The following is a 16140-nucleotide window of genomic DNA, read 5'->3' as shown; positions in this document are numbered from 1 at the left end:
TGAAGATGTCAAAACTATCTTCTGAAGTGGCATTCAGAAGTTTGTGAATCGTTGGTAGGAAGTAATTAATAATAATGGAACATATATTATTGATTAAATGACATTAAAAGCGTTTGAAATCCTTTCTCTTTTTGTGAACCTAAAATCAGACATTACTTAAGGGATGACCAGATATAAAGAACTTATAATTTTCGATTAAAAACGGTATTTGGACAATAAGAACATAATTGTCATTAATTTATAAAACATAATAAAGTAATTTTGTTTTCAAATATCTTCTCAATGTTAGAAGCTCTATTATGGTGTTGCATATATAGTATATGTTGTAAAATACAACTTTTAGATTACACTACATAACACAAATTTTGTTCCTGAATAGTATGTGTTATTTCGTAATTGCTTATGTTGTAAAAGTACAGAAACTGGCCATTATTCCCTTCAAACTTTGCTTTTGTGACCTGGATAATTAAATTTAGAAATTAACCTATTTTCTATATAAAAACAGGCAAATTTGTACATTTTCATTTACATAAGGTCTGAATAAAACAACACATGCATCAAGATTTCCATGTATTTATACTAAAATGTTTACAAGTGAGTAGTTTTTCGAGATTTGAGACTGTAAATTAAATCACTTTCACGTATCAGCCCCCAAATATAGTCTACCATCACGTTTTTGTTATACACTCTCAGGTCACAAAAGCAAAGTTTGAAGAGAAAAATAGGTCCTTTCAATTTACTTTAAGCATAAGCAAATTGGAAATAACAATTTCTACCAAGGAACAAGAACAAGTAAAAATTTTGTTACATAGTGTTATTTAATGCTGTATATACAAAAAAAAAATCATATCAAAGACCAGGGTTCTCTTTATAATTAATCTGAAGATAAATTAAAACAGTTTATTAGTGTAATCAATCTAATCAGTTTTGGAATTCTCTTCAAAATGTGATGCGCACTGACAAACGTGCTGCAACAGAATTCTGTAATTCGAGAATACAAGAGTTTGTTTTTATCAGTAAGAAACTAGTTGAAAGAGCCCCCAGCGGCACAGCATCTTGTATGCGGGATCCCACTGCTAAAAACCGAGTTTCGATACCCGTTACGAATAGAGCAAAGATACCCATTGTGTAGTTCTGTGTTTAATTTCAAATACTCAATCAAAATAACTGAAGGTCCATAATGTGATATTAACTGAATATTCTAAACTAAAAATATATACATAATTTATAAGTAATACATGTAGGCATACTCACATGTTTATAATTTGTGGTTAAATCATCCAATTAATAAATTTTAAAGATTCCGTAAAGGTAAAGACAGTAGAAAAAAAAAAGACTTCATAAAGGCTAGTTATTATTTCTGTTCTCTTCAGGTTTGTGTTTTTCAAAGACAAGTAATACTTTGATTTCATGCAGAGGAACAGATCTAGAATAAGTAAGAAACATGATGATGATGCACGTCATGATTGGCTGAAGTTGTTAGGGTTAAGAAAGCTCGTGTTTAGCATTACTCTTATGATTTATTCTTCCTACGCTGATGTAAGTAGTGTTTTTAATGCAAAAGTTCAAAGTTCGTGATGTTCTAACTATGTAGCATTTTTTTTACTTACAATTAGTGGTAAGGGGGAGGAAAATAAGAAGGAAATGAAAATGAAAAATAAATTATAAATATTAGCACACCAACATATATTCATAGTAGTGGGTTCTGATTTTCTTAATAGCGAAATTGAACATGGTTAACTCTACATGTATGTCGAAGTTGAGTAATTATACTTTACATTTATAAAGTAATTCAAAAACAACAAGTAACAACAAAAAGAAATTGAACATGGTTAACTCTACATGTATGTCGAAGTTGAGTAATTATACTTTACATTTATAAAGTAATTCAAAAACAACAAGTAACAACAAAAAGAAATTAAACATGGTTAACTCTCCATGTATGTCGAAGTTGAGTAATTATACTTTACAACCTAACAAATAAACAGCAATTTTTATATCCATCTTTGTAATCAATCATTTTCTACAGAATATTGGACATCATATAACTGTATCTAGTAAAATTTCACAATTCGTATATATTAGTTATAAACAAAAAGTTGGTTTTGGTTTGGTTTGTTTTGAATTTCGCGAAAAGCTACTCAAAGGCTAACTGCGCTAGCCGTCCCTAATATAGCAGTGTAAGACAAAAGGGAAGGCAGTTAGTCATCACCACCTACGGACAACTCTTGGGCTACTCTTCTACCAACGAACAGTGGAATTGACCGTCACATTATAACGTACCCATGGCTAAAAGGGCAAGCACGTTTGGTGTGACGGGGATTCGAACAAAACAAACAGAGCAACAAGGCTACTGGGTTAGAAGTAACACATCTGAACGAAACAAACACAACAACAAGACTACTAGTTTGAAGAAACATGACTAAATAAAAAACAACAACAAGACTACTTGATTAGAAGAAGCTCGTCTAGAGAAAACAAACACAACAACAAGACTAGTGGGTTAAAAGAAGTAGGTCTAAACAAAACAAACACAACAACAAGACTACTTGATTAGAAGAAGCTCGTCTAGAGAAAACAAACACAACAACAAGACTAGTGGGTTAAAAGAAGTAGGTCTAAACACGACAAACACAACAACAAGACTACTGGATTAGAAGAAACACGTCTAAACACGACAAACACAACAACAAGACTACTGGATTAGAAGAAACACGTCTAAACACGACAAACACAACAACAAGACTACTGGATTAGAAGAAACACGTCTAAACACGACAAACACAACAACAAGACTACTGGATTAGAAGAAACACGTCTAAACACGACAAACACAACAACAAGACTACTGGATTAGAAGAAACACGTCTAAACACGACAAACACAACAAGACTACTGGATTAGAAGAAACACGTCTAAACACGACAAACACAACAAGACTACTGGATTAGAAGAAACACGTCTAAACACGACAAACACAACAACAAGACTACTGGATTAGAAGAAACACGTCTAAACACGACAAACACAACAACAAGACTACTGGATTAGAAGAAACGTATCTAAACAAAACAACAATACTACTGGATTAGAAGAAACACGTCTAAATAAAACAAACACAACAACAAAACTACTGAGTAAGAAGAAACGTATCTAAACAAAACAACAATACTACTGGATTAGAAGAAACACGTCTAAATAAAACAAACACAACAACAAAACTACTGAGTAAGAAGAAACGTATCTAAACAAAACAAATACAACAACAAGACTACTAGTTAGAAGAAGAATATTTAAACAAAACAAACACAACAAAACTACTAGGTTAGAAGAAGCGTCTAAACAAGACAACAATACTACTGGATTAGAAGAAACACGTCTAAATAAAACAAACACAACAACAAAACTACTAGGTTAGAAGAAGCGTCTAAACAAAACAACAATACTACTGGATTAGAAGAAACACGTCTAAATAAAACAAACGCAACAACAAGACTACTGGATTAGAAGAAGAATATTTAAACAAAACAAACACAACAAAACTACTAGGTTAGAAGAAGCGTCTAAACAAAACAACAATACTACTGGATTAGAAGAAACACGTCTAAATAAAACAAACAAAACAACAATACTACTGGATTAGAAGAAACACGTATAAATAAAACAAACAAAACAACAATACTACTGGATTAGAAGAAACACGTCTAAATAAAACAAACACAACAACAAAACTACTGAGTAAGAAGAAACGTATCTAAACAAAACAACAAGACTACTGGATTAGAAGAAACGTATCTAAACAATACAAACACAACAACAAGACTACTGGATTAGAAGAAGAATATTTAAACAAAACAAACACAACAAAACCACTAGGTTAGAAGAAGCGTCTAAACAAGACAACAATACTACTGGATTAGAAGAAACACGTCTAAATAAAACAAACACAACAACAAAACTACTAGGTTAGAAGAAGCGTCTAAACAAAACAACAATACTACTGGATTAGAAGAAACACGTCTAAATAAAACAAACACAACAACAAGACTAGTGGGTTAGAAGAAGCGTCTAAACAAAACAACAATACTACTGGATTAGAAGAAACACGTCTAAATAAAACAAACACAACAACAAGACTAGTGGGTTAGAAGAAACACGTCTAAACAAAACAACAATACTACTGGATTAGAAGAAACACGTCTAAATAAAACAAACACAACAACAAGACTAGTGGGTTAGAAGAAACACGTCTACACAATACAAACACAACAACAAGACTACTGGGTTGGAGAAGTTCGTCTAAAGAAAAACACAACGACAAGACTACTGGGTTAGAGAAGTAGGTCTAAACAAAACAAACACAACAACAAAACTACTAGGTTTGAAGAAGTAGGTATAAACAAAACAAACATAACAGCAAAACTACTAGGTTAGAAGAAACACGTCTAAATAAAACAAACACAACAACAAGACTACTGGGTTAGAAGAAACACGTCTAAACAAAAACACAATGACAAGACTATTCGGTTACAAGAAACACGTCTAATCAAATACACAATGACAAGACTATTCGGTTACAAGAAACACGTCTAATCAAATACACAATGACAAGACTATTCGGTTACAAGAAACACGTCTAATCAAATACACAATAGCAAGACTATTCGGTTACAAGAAACACGTCTAATCAAATACACAATGACAAGACTATTCGGTTACAAGAAACACGTCTAATCAAATACACAATAGCAAGACTATTCGGTTACAAGAAACACGTCTAATCAAATACACAATGACAAGACTATTCGGTTACAAGAAACACATCTAATCAAATACACAATGAGAAGACTATTCGGTTACAAGAAACACGTCTACACAAAACGAACTCAACAACAATAATATGCTATGTTGCATTGTTAAGTTAGAACACAGTTCCTTATTGCGTCAAACAATAACCACAGTTTCACGCGAATTAAATCTCGAAACTTGTACTGACTTGTACCAACCCTCAAATGAATTACGCCTTATATTCCAGAAGACAGAATGACACAGAAGCACAGTCAACCAAATAGAAATCTCTACCGAATCACAGGTGTAGCAAGTAACGTTTGTATACAATATGAAGTACAAGTTTATGATGTTTCATATCAGATTTATGAGAATGCAATTCATATAACTGTAAATCTTTTGCATTAAGATTGTGAAAAAAAATCAGAAAAAGGTATAAAGGGAGAAATATTGTAACTCGTCTAAATATAACAACTGCCTCTTTTTAATATTAACCCTTTCCAAGCCTAAGCTTTAAAACTGAATGTTAAAGGAGAAATTAAAATTTAACTAACCGTTAAGGTCACGATTTTCAGCAAGTGCCTCATGTTTATTACTAAACATAGGATCACTGGTGTATATCAATGGTACGTTGTCTACAGCCTCTGTGTTGTAACATATTAGCTTAAGGTCAGCGAATGTGAAAAAAGATACCTACAGATACTATGTTCTAATTCACTTCCAAAGGAACAGTTGTTGTGGCAACTGACAAGGGTTTATGACTACTTGCTTTTCGAGTATGTAGGTAGAATATTCACGGTTAATAGGAAAACACATGAAGTGTTAAACAAATTATATTTCGTAAAATAAGGTGAAATCGGAAAACGATATTTAAATACCATAACTACACGTGCGTCAGTTTGTGGTCACCACTTATGAAAGAACAGTTAGCTTGCTAATTAAACTTTTCTCTGCTAGAGAGGGTACATTAATATTTTTCTTCGTACAGTGGAAATACATAATTAAACTGCACCAAACTTAGAATAAATTTGCTTCGTAGTATTTAGTTTTGGTTTTAAAGGTAATTTCATTTATTTATTCTATCACTTTTAACGTTTTGAAATGTTCACAATTGTGTTATGATACAATGTTTTCAAAATATATTTAAGTTTCCTTTGATTTTGAATGTAATTTTAAAAAAATTGATAGAAAGTTCAATTGTATTAATTCAATCAGTTTTAATTGTCTTGTTATTTTTATATATTTTTCTTTACACTTTATTTTACTTGCAGTTGTGATAACTCCCGCTACAAATCGTAAAAACATCGCAAGAAGCTAACAAATTTATCAGTAACCTAGGCCCTAATCGTTTTGGGATCAGTCAGACTGAGCAACAGCAACATTATTTTTTTTGATAATATTATTTTCAATTATACGCATATTTTACGAGCTTTTCAAATGCGACAAACTTAAAAATAATATTCAATAAATAAAATTTTGACTCACTTAAACACTATGTTCTAGCCTACGTAATACGCTTAACCTAATAAGGCTTACCTCATTTCACATAAATAAAGAAGATACTTAGCTTTCAAACACAAATAATTGAACATGAATACATTTTCTGGAATGAAAACACAGTATAAGGGAATTATAAAATAAATCTCCTGAAATATAATTTGTTCCCAAGTTTTATAAACTTTCCATTACATTTTGTTGAGTTTTTCTAATCAACTATTCACTTTCCACCTTCCAACCAAACAATAAATTACTCTCGGTACCAGTTTATTCTCTCTGCATTGACGTAAATATTTTGTAATTTTGTCTATCTAAATTTCAATGACATATCTCATCTGTAGCTATTTCAAAACTTGTGAATCAATAAAACGCAATTTTATTGAAGCTAAGGTTCCAAGAATGAATAAAATAAAGTACAAATGTAGCTCAAATAAATTGCTACATAAAATTAGTTATGTGTAAAATAACATTGAATTACACCATAAACTAAATTTTAAATCATACATAAGATAAGGAAAAAGTGTTTTGAATTTAAATGAAATAGAACTGAATGTAAAATCAAATAATATCATGAAAAACATCAGTTATGATGTAGTATAAATGGGTCTGTGTGTGTGGTTTCTTATAGCAAAGCTATGGCGGGGTATCTGTTGAGTTTACTGAAGGGAATCGAGCCCCTGATTTTAGCGTTGTAAATCCGTAGATTTACCGTTGTACCAGCGGAGAACAGTATAAATGGAAACTAAATATACAGAGAAATAGTAAACAATGTAATAGCATTATTGATGAGCTAGTTTAATCATATGTATTAAAACACTTTATATGCATACAACTATCTGACTATTTTAATATTTTATAAGGTGTATTTAAAGTGCATTAAAGTGTAGACCGTGAGTGTACTGCCAGAGGTGTAAAGTAATACTAGTGTGATGAAACTTTGTAACGGGCACCTAGATAGCAATGAATTTGTACTTGGAAAAAGTACTAATGGAGGTACTATGTAATTGTTAGTGGATTATAACACTCAGAATCATAGGTTATTAACTGCTAATCTCAGTCAGGTCTGTGTAGAAATCTGTCTCTATAGTTCGATCCGTTTCCTTTCCTACTGTATGCAGTTTCTGTTCATATGATAAAAAGATGGTGTCAAAAAGAACGTACTTAGGAATGACAGAGGGCAGCATGGCCATAAGTATCAGTCATACAGAAACCAAATGAAGCTTGCCGGACCAAGAAGCTTACAAGTGTTTGTGATAAAACTTGTAGAATCAATATAGGTTGTGAGTATATGTGAAATACACAGAAATATAGTTTTATTGCAGTGTCTCTTAAAACATTTTAAAGTAAATCGTACTTGTAACCAAGCAATTATGACCTTTTTTACAACCATCTTATCTAGCTGAACTTCTGGATATTTTAAATTTATTTAAGTCTACGTTTTCAGCCCAGACTTTTTCTATTAAAATCAAATTCTTGGTCAACCTGGCTATCTATTTTTTTAACTAACGAGTGCTTTTCCACTCTTAATTGCCAGTTTCCCGTAAATATCTTTCACCTGTTTATTTTGGCAGTTTTCTATCAATCTTCCTGTATTTGGTATAATCAGGAAGGAACTTGAACCAATAACCTGTTGTCCCATTTGGTACTATGGTGTCTAATACAATGGAGATGGCGTTGAACCAATAACCTGTTGTCCCATTTGGTACTATGGTGTCTAATACAATGGAGATGGTGTTGAACCAATAACCTGTTGTCCCATTTGGTACTATGGTGTCTAATACAATGGAGATGGTGTTGAACCAATAACCTGTTGTCCCATTTGGTACTATGGTGTCTAATACAATGGAGATGGTGTTGAACCAATAACCTGTTGTCCCATTTGGTACTATGGTGTCTAATACAATGGAGATGATGTTGAACCAATAACCTGTTGTCCCATTTGGTGCTATGGTGTCTAATACAATGGAGATGGTGTTGAACCAATAACCTGTTGTCCCATTTAGAACTATGGTATCTAATACAATGGAAATGATGAAGCTACAGATTGAAATTATTATGAAACACCTTGGAAGTTTTCTTCGAGATAAACACGTAGCTGCAGTTATTGTTGATGCAGGCGTATCATCTGTAAACATAATGTTTGGTACGACTACTGTACTGTCACATAAACTGGATCTTTCACAGATGAGATATCCCTAAGACACATGTGACGACACAATCCTTTGGTATATTTACCCATTACTATCTCATCCCAATAAACATAAGGCATATTTTGAGAATATATTTCAGTGCAACCTCATAATGTTTTCAGTATTAAAGGCTGAGTTGTCACGAGGTCCTTGTTATAAAGCTTTTAATTACTCTTTACCTTGCAACTCTGTCACAGTTGTCAAGTTGTTTCCAAGTGTCGAGCACAGAAACGTCTAAATTCAGCATAAAAATACACTACCTCTTTTTAGTACACTTATTATAAGCAACAACCTACCTCAAACTGCTGAGGAAATGGCCAAATCCTCATTTGGTTATCTTCCTTAAACACTGGTAAGTTAACCTACCTCACATCACCAATATGTATGCATATTGGATATGCATTGTCATTACATTCCATATCAAACTTAGCTGCAAAATGCAGCATCAGTGTCATCATTTATCCTATCCAGACAAGAAAGCTCGTGACCGTTTCAAATATCCAATAAAATCAGTGTGAAATGCTAGTTGTTCTACGTGGTGATATCACAATGTTTTGAGATCTGACTGGTTTAACATACCATGCACACCTCATATTCCTCTAATGAATGGTCACTAAAAAGAATGTCTAATGATGTGTGGTTTGGTTAGCAACCATCAAAGACTCTTGTAGACAATATTCAAGTTGGATTTTGTAAATCTAATCTGCTTGTTGTCATCCTGACAATTCTTCACTGCCATATACTTCTACACGTGGAAGTAAACTGTGGAAGTAGCTCCAGAAATCAGACTTACTCCTAGCTGTATCACAGCTTCTCGGTCTTGAGGACAGATTGGAATTGTTAACAGGGCTAGTAAAAGTTCGTAAGCCTTGCCACAGTTGCAGTTCTTTTGTCTTGAATTTTGCGAAAAGCCACACGAGAGCTCTCTGAGTTAGCAATCCCTAACTTAGCAGTGTAAGACGAGAGGGATGGCAGCTAGTCATCATTACCCACCTCCAACTCATGATTTTCTCTTCTTACCAACGAATAATGAGTCTGACCGTCACATTATAATGCCTCTACATTTGGAATGGCGAGCATGTTTGGTGTGCCGGGGATTCGAACCCGCAAACCTTAGATTACGAGTCAAGCGCCCTAATCATCAGCACGCTGGGACTCCATAGTTACATATCATGTTCTCATTTCATCCACATAATTCCTTTCTTCACCATAAATTTTAAACAAGGTCTCAAAATTGCGTTTTTATAATTTCGTGGTTTTCAAACATAAGAGTAATTTAAAAAATACAGAAAAAAGAAGCACATTTATACTAAACTACAATTATTCCTCTTTTGAATTAATTAATTAACAATAAAAAGTTGTGTTTTTATTTAAAATGTTGTAAATTTACGACATAATTCGTAGTCTTCTGATAATTAACATCAAAAATGCCGGGATTTTACTTCTTTGTTATACATCCAAAGACCAAAGATTGTTAAACAAAGAAAACAGTTTCTAAAACAAAGATAAATCCAATACATTTTCTGATTACGCATATGAAGATAAAAAAAATGTGACTTAAAAATCATATAAAGTTTAAATAATACCAACTTATAAAATAATGAAGAGATATTTATTGTTGAAACATTTGCATAAAGAAAGTTTTTATATGAAAATATTACCCCTAGTGGCACAGCGGCATGGCTGCGGACTCCCACCACTAAAACCGGGTTTCGATACCTGTGATGGGCAGAGTACAGACAGCCCATGATATAGCCTTGTGCTTAATTACAAAAAAAGAAACTATAAAAATATGCGAATTTAAATAGATACTGGTAAACGATTTCATATTCTATACAAAACAACAATTAATCTCAGAAAATATCACAGAATAAACTTAGTTACCAGATTAAATGTCTTCATGTTCGATTTGTACTTCCTATACAAATTATCACTATTAAGGTTTTCTTTTAATTAATTTTATGACATATTTTAGACTCTCTGTTTCACAAAACACTTGATGAAAATGGTTTCAAACTAATGACAATTTTAGAGCTAGTCAAATGCTAAGCATGGTATTAAATAACTTTTTAAAACATTTCTCCAAGCACTTAATAGTTTGGAAAGGCATTTGATATAACATTGGTGGTGATCATGTGTTCGTTACTATAACAGTATCTAATCTATTTAACTATAAAAGTAAAGCATACTCGCTCGTGCGTGCTTGGGAAGTTTTTGAACTTCATTAAACTTTGCAAATATAAAAAAAAAAAAAAACAGTAGTAGGCAAATATGGATGACGTAACTGTATCAGTAAAGGAAGTGTTGGTGTATATAGTTGCATCCATTGGGAATGGATCTGTTGTATCTGGGAGTCCCACCTCAGACAGCAGTGTTTGTATATTAAGGTTTTGTGGGGGAATATTTTCACTTGTTTATAGACACTTAGAATACCAGTACCGTCACACATTTGAGTTTTACCACTTGTTCCCTATACCCAGGTTTTGAAAGCGTGGCTGAATCTAGGGTCTATTATTAGATAAGTCGATTGGTTTGACATTTTTGCTCAGACCATTTGACCAAAAAGTGTCGTTTATACTAGAGGGGTTTGGAGTTGCATCACATGTTGTGGAATAGATTTAACTTCACAGTCACTGAGACGGCCGTCTGATTCGCCCAGAACTCTATGCAAGTGAATGGCCTAGACAGATCATTTAACTAATTTGATTACTTTATAAGTATTTAGTACCCTTTTACATTTTATAAACTTTGTACATTCAAACACAAAGTATCACAACCAGAAGAATGTTTCGTTGTCAGTTGTGGTTAACCTCTTACGCCTAATACCTGATAAATCTCTGAAATTAGTTAATGAAAGTTATTCTATTTAACTGAAGGTCATTCTTATCTGTTGTACATGGATTGTCTGCTACATGCAAAACCAGATTTTTTTTATTTAGCTATCGTTGTCTGTTCTTCAAAAGCTAAGTACAATAATCATATCTCGAAAGTTTTGTTTTAGTAAAGCTGTTGATTCACCGAGTGATTTCCTAGGTTTTTGTGATTAAGCAACAACAACAAAAAAAATCTATACTAGTTTACGCCATCAGCTGATTATAATGCGTTCATCAACAGCTTCAAACTTATCTCACACATGCAAAAACCACGAAGACAATGGTTGCAGTATCGGTCAAATATTAAGTAACTCTTTGGTACTTGCTGACATTGGTTACTTCAAATGTTGTTTTAACATTTCATATAAGTTTATACTAAACAGGTCCATCGTCAGGTGGTTTAGGCACTCGACTCGTAATCTGAGGGTCTCGGGTTCGAATCCCCGTCACACCAAACATGCTTGCCCTTTCAGCCGTGGGGGCGTTATAAGTGATGGTCAATCCCACTATTCGTTGGTAAAAGTGTACCCCAAAAGCTGGCAGTGGATGGTGATGACTAGCTGCTTTCCATCTAGTCTTACACTGCAAAATTAGGGACGGCTATCGCAGATAGCCCTCATATACCTTTGCGTTAAATTCAAATTAAACAGGTCAAACTAGTAGAACTTTTAATAAATGTTTTTTCTCACTCGAAGGCCATATTTATCAGCTTTAGATTGACTGAAACATGAACGACTATAATTTTTACTTGCCCATTCTTAATTGTTTCTAAAAAAAAACAAACTACAAAATACAATGCATTATGCATTGTTTGTATAATTTTCGAAAACTATTGTGTAAACTTTATGTAACATTATTTTACAATTTGATTCGCAGTATTTTTACAAAAAAAAATGTTTTTTCTAACAAATAAAAGTGTTTCCTTATAAAAAATTCTTCTTTTTGTTTCTTTGCGTGTTTTAATAGCGTGGACACAAGTCTATTCAATAATCTGAACTTACCACTAACTTGTAGAACAATTACTAGAAAATAAACATTGACAAATTAAAGACAGTCTTAATGCTCGATAGCTCAGTATCCACACGTCTACATATTTGAAATTTCCTAATATGAAGGTTTTCTTTCTGAACAGAAATATATGTTAGAACTTGCTTACCAATAGAGAACTTCGTTGGCGTGATGTTTTTCATGTCTGACAGTTTTACACAACGCTTTAAGAGGAGCTTCTCGTAGAGAAGACAAGGCCTCAAACTTAAGAAGATGAATATATATGACTCTTAGGTCCTGGAAAAAAGAAGGATGTAAGTCATCTGTGAAATAAAACTTTATAATCTTCACTATATTATGGTGTACCCCTAAGGCAATTAGTATTCGAGTCACATAATAACATGTAGATCAAAGACGTGAAAGGTTTAGTTATTACGTTCTATAAGCTTCTACACCATCTGATGTAGACCTTAGATGTGACAGGTTTAGTTATTACGTTCTATAAGCTTCTACACCATGCGATGTAGGTATAAGACGTGAAAGATTTTGTTATTATATTCTATAAGCTTCTACACCACGTGATGTAGATCGTAGATGTGAAAGGTTTTGTTAATTCACCTTTAAATACTTTAAGAAATTATTTATTTCATATGACATTTATGACTCTATTGCGAGTATTTTTAAATAAGTTATTTTTAGGTAACATATCAGCAAAACATGATAGAAGCCTATTTTCTTTAATGTCCTAAACATGTCAGGAGTTATAAAAACTGAAATTACTTTCAATGCATTTTACGCTACCTCCTTAATAAAAAAAGTAATTAGTGTTAAACATATAGTTAGTTTCACAGACCATAAATGACAAATTAAGCTAATCGTTCAAAGTGGATACTATGGTTTGAAATGTTTGTCATTTATCTAAAAATCCATACAAATATACATCGATATATTACAAACCCAAATATCGTCCTATGCTGGTATACACAGTGTCAAATAGAATACAGTGTAGAATTTTTGTATAAGGATATTTTTGTATTAAGCCTAAAAGAACATAATTACACACTTTTTCATATATGTCTTTCTCAAACATAATATATATATTTATATGATTTGTTTGTATGAATACATTCTAATTCTTGTAATTTTCAGGTTTTTTTTTCAGAAAAGAAAAAATGTTACTGAAGTAAACTTTACCTTCTCTGTTCTTTTATCAGGAGGTTTGTTCAGACTCTTTAAAAATTCTTGATATTCATAACCAGCCATAACTTCTTCACAACAGTGTAGATCTTCAACTAGATTCACCTGGTGAGTAAATATTTAAGAAGTCACTCCTCCAAAATATAACAACGTAATGTAGCGTCAACTTTGGGTTCCAGAGTTTACCTCCTAACACAAGAGCACGAGATCTAACATTGAGGCCAGATTAATGTGCCTTTCGTTTTATAACACTACAAAACTACTAAATTCATGAACCGCTGAATCAAGCTCGGATATTTATCATCTTCCATGCCTTGTAAAGATGGCCACGGGACATCTGTCAAAAACATAACAGAACCATATTAGTGCCTTACGATCAATGCACCATGTTACTTATATTTGTCGTATTCAAATTGGTCTTTTACGTTTACTGGCCCGGCATGGCCGTATGGTTAAGGTATGGGACTCGTAATCTGAGAGTCGAGGGTTCAAATCCCTGTCACACCAAATATGATCGACCTTTCAGCCATGGGGGCGTTATAATGTGACGGTCAATCCCACTATTCATTGATAAAAGAGTAACCCAAGAGTTGGCGGTGGATAGTGATGACTAGCTGTCTGCTCTCTAGTCTTACACTACTAAATTAGAGACGGCTAGCGCAGATATCCCTAGTGTAGCTTTGCTCGAAATTCAAAAACAAACTTCATGCATTACGTTTCCAAAAAAACAAAAGAATCATAGAATTCCCATTTTGTAGCTACACAAGAGACAGAAACGATTATTATAAAAAAATGTTTTTCGTTCATTATATTCCATTAGAGTGTCAGCATTTAAACAAACCACTGCTTGTTGTTAATTTCGTACAATATAAAGACCCAAATTCTCTTACACTTAAGTTATTTGGTACGGGAATTTATTATAGCTTAACGTTAAAATGATTTTTAAATTAATTATATTTTAAGCATGTTAAATTTTTTATTAGAGATTTAATAAAATGAAAACACTAAACAAATGAAATCTTACTTTTCTTTTTCCATAAAATAAGACTGTTTTTGTATGACCCTTAAAGTTAGGCAGTCTTGTAACATTCACTCGTCAGATTAAAGTCTAAAATGTTTGTAACCTCCTACCACTACTGATAAAAGAGGGGCGTTGTTATTGACAACACTAGAGTGTTAGGTACTATACGCCAGTACATTTATTTTGCTGATACAAAAAACATATTACTTGAATAGTAGTACTGGTAATTTTGTTGTACGTTTTAAGCTATATACGCAGTAATGAATAATACCTTGTTGTGTACGTCAGCATAGTGTTGGAACGTAATCAAAGTATCCCTTTATTGTTTGTTGACTTGTCAACTTTCGCGATTCGCGCCAGCCTTCCCTAACCTAGAAGTTACAGATGTTTGTTTGTTTGGAATTAAACACAAAGCTACACAATGGCTATCTGTGCTCTATCAACCACGGGTATCAAAACCCGGTTGCTAGCGGTGTAAGCCCGCAAACATTCCGCTGTGCCACTGAGGGACAAAGTGACAAATTAGAGGGAAGGAAGTAGACAACGCCTCCCATCTCCAACTCTTGGACCACTCTAATTGAAAAGTGGGATTGAGCATTGCATTATAACTCCCTCTTGGAAGAAAAAAAAACTCGTTTAGTGATGGAATCCGAACCCTGGATAAGCACATTGCGAGTCAAGCGACTTAACTACTAGGCATTTTTTTTTTTTACCATTTCAAACATGTTTCTTGATACTTTGTGGTAGTGGAATGTTAATCGAGCATTATTTTCAATGGAAATATTTTGTTACTTGTACACTAATACCACCTTGGGCATTGTACGAGATCCGTAGTTCAATACCAGTTTACTGTGTATAATAATCATGTAAACGCCGAGAAACAGGCATAAAAAAATACCAGTACGTGAAGAGCATTGGTATATATATCTGACTGAAAGAATACAAACTATTATACACGTAATGATAAAACATAATAATATTTATATAAATTAACCCTAAAATCAGGACTTTTTTTTCTTTTTCTTATTGATTTTCTCCTGTATTCATAATTCCAAATGTTCACAAGATCAAATAAATAGTCCAGCTTATAATAATAAAAGTTACAATCATTCAAATAATGTAATTGAGCGACTATATTTATGATATGTACAAGTTAACGTGTTAAACACATTAGTGTATGTTAAATATAAATCTGACCTCAGACCCGGTTTTATCCGTCACACCAAACATGCTCGTCCTTTAAGCCATGGGATCGTTATAAAGTACGATTTATCCTACTATTCGTTGGTAAAAGAGCAGTCTAAGAGCTGGCGGTGAGCGGTAATGACTAGCTGCCTTCTTTCTAGTCTTAGCCTGCTAAATTAGGGACGGCTAGCGCAGACAGCCCTTTTGTAGCTTTACGCAAAATTCAAAACAAACAAACCCAGTTTCTTATTGAATGTCGTCAACTCTCTTTTAGGAAAGTCAAGAACCGTGTATCAAGTTGCTTTGTTGTTCCTTATTAATTATACTTTCATTCAACTCTCACAGAACAAGCTGATGTAAGAATATCATGACTGAACACATAAAATAACTCCACACCCAGTAG

The 16140-nt window shown here is 33.1% G+C and overlaps 1 protein-coding gene across 1 annotated transcript in view; it reads right to left on the bottom strand.

The window, feature by feature from the left end:
* LOC143256040 (rap guanine nucleotide exchange factor 2-like) overlaps positions 1-14636 on the bottom strand; it is a 146420-nt gene extending 131784 nt beyond the window's left edge. The window contains exons 1-3 of the mRNA XM_076512632.1: positions 14556-14636; positions 13529-13636; positions 12504-12631 (exon numbers count right to left, since the gene is read on the bottom strand). Of these exons, the coding sequence (XP_076368747.1) occupies positions 12504-12631; positions 13529-13597 (197 nt within the window). The 5' untranslated portion in view covers positions 13598-13636; positions 14556-14636. The remainder of the gene's footprint in view (positions 1-12503; positions 12632-13528; positions 13637-14555) is intronic.
* Between the last annotated feature and the right edge of the window lie 1504 nt (positions 14637-16140).

The sequence above is a fragment of the Tachypleus tridentatus genome, chromosome 7, assembly GCF_004210375.1.
Source record: "Tachypleus tridentatus isolate NWPU-2018 chromosome 7, ASM421037v1, whole genome shotgun sequence".
NCBI classification, from domain to species: Eukaryota; Metazoa; Arthropoda; class Merostomata; order Xiphosura; family Limulidae; genus Tachypleus; species Tachypleus tridentatus.
Note: the sequence above shows the minus strand (reverse complement) of the source record. Positions and strands in the feature narration are given on the sequence as shown.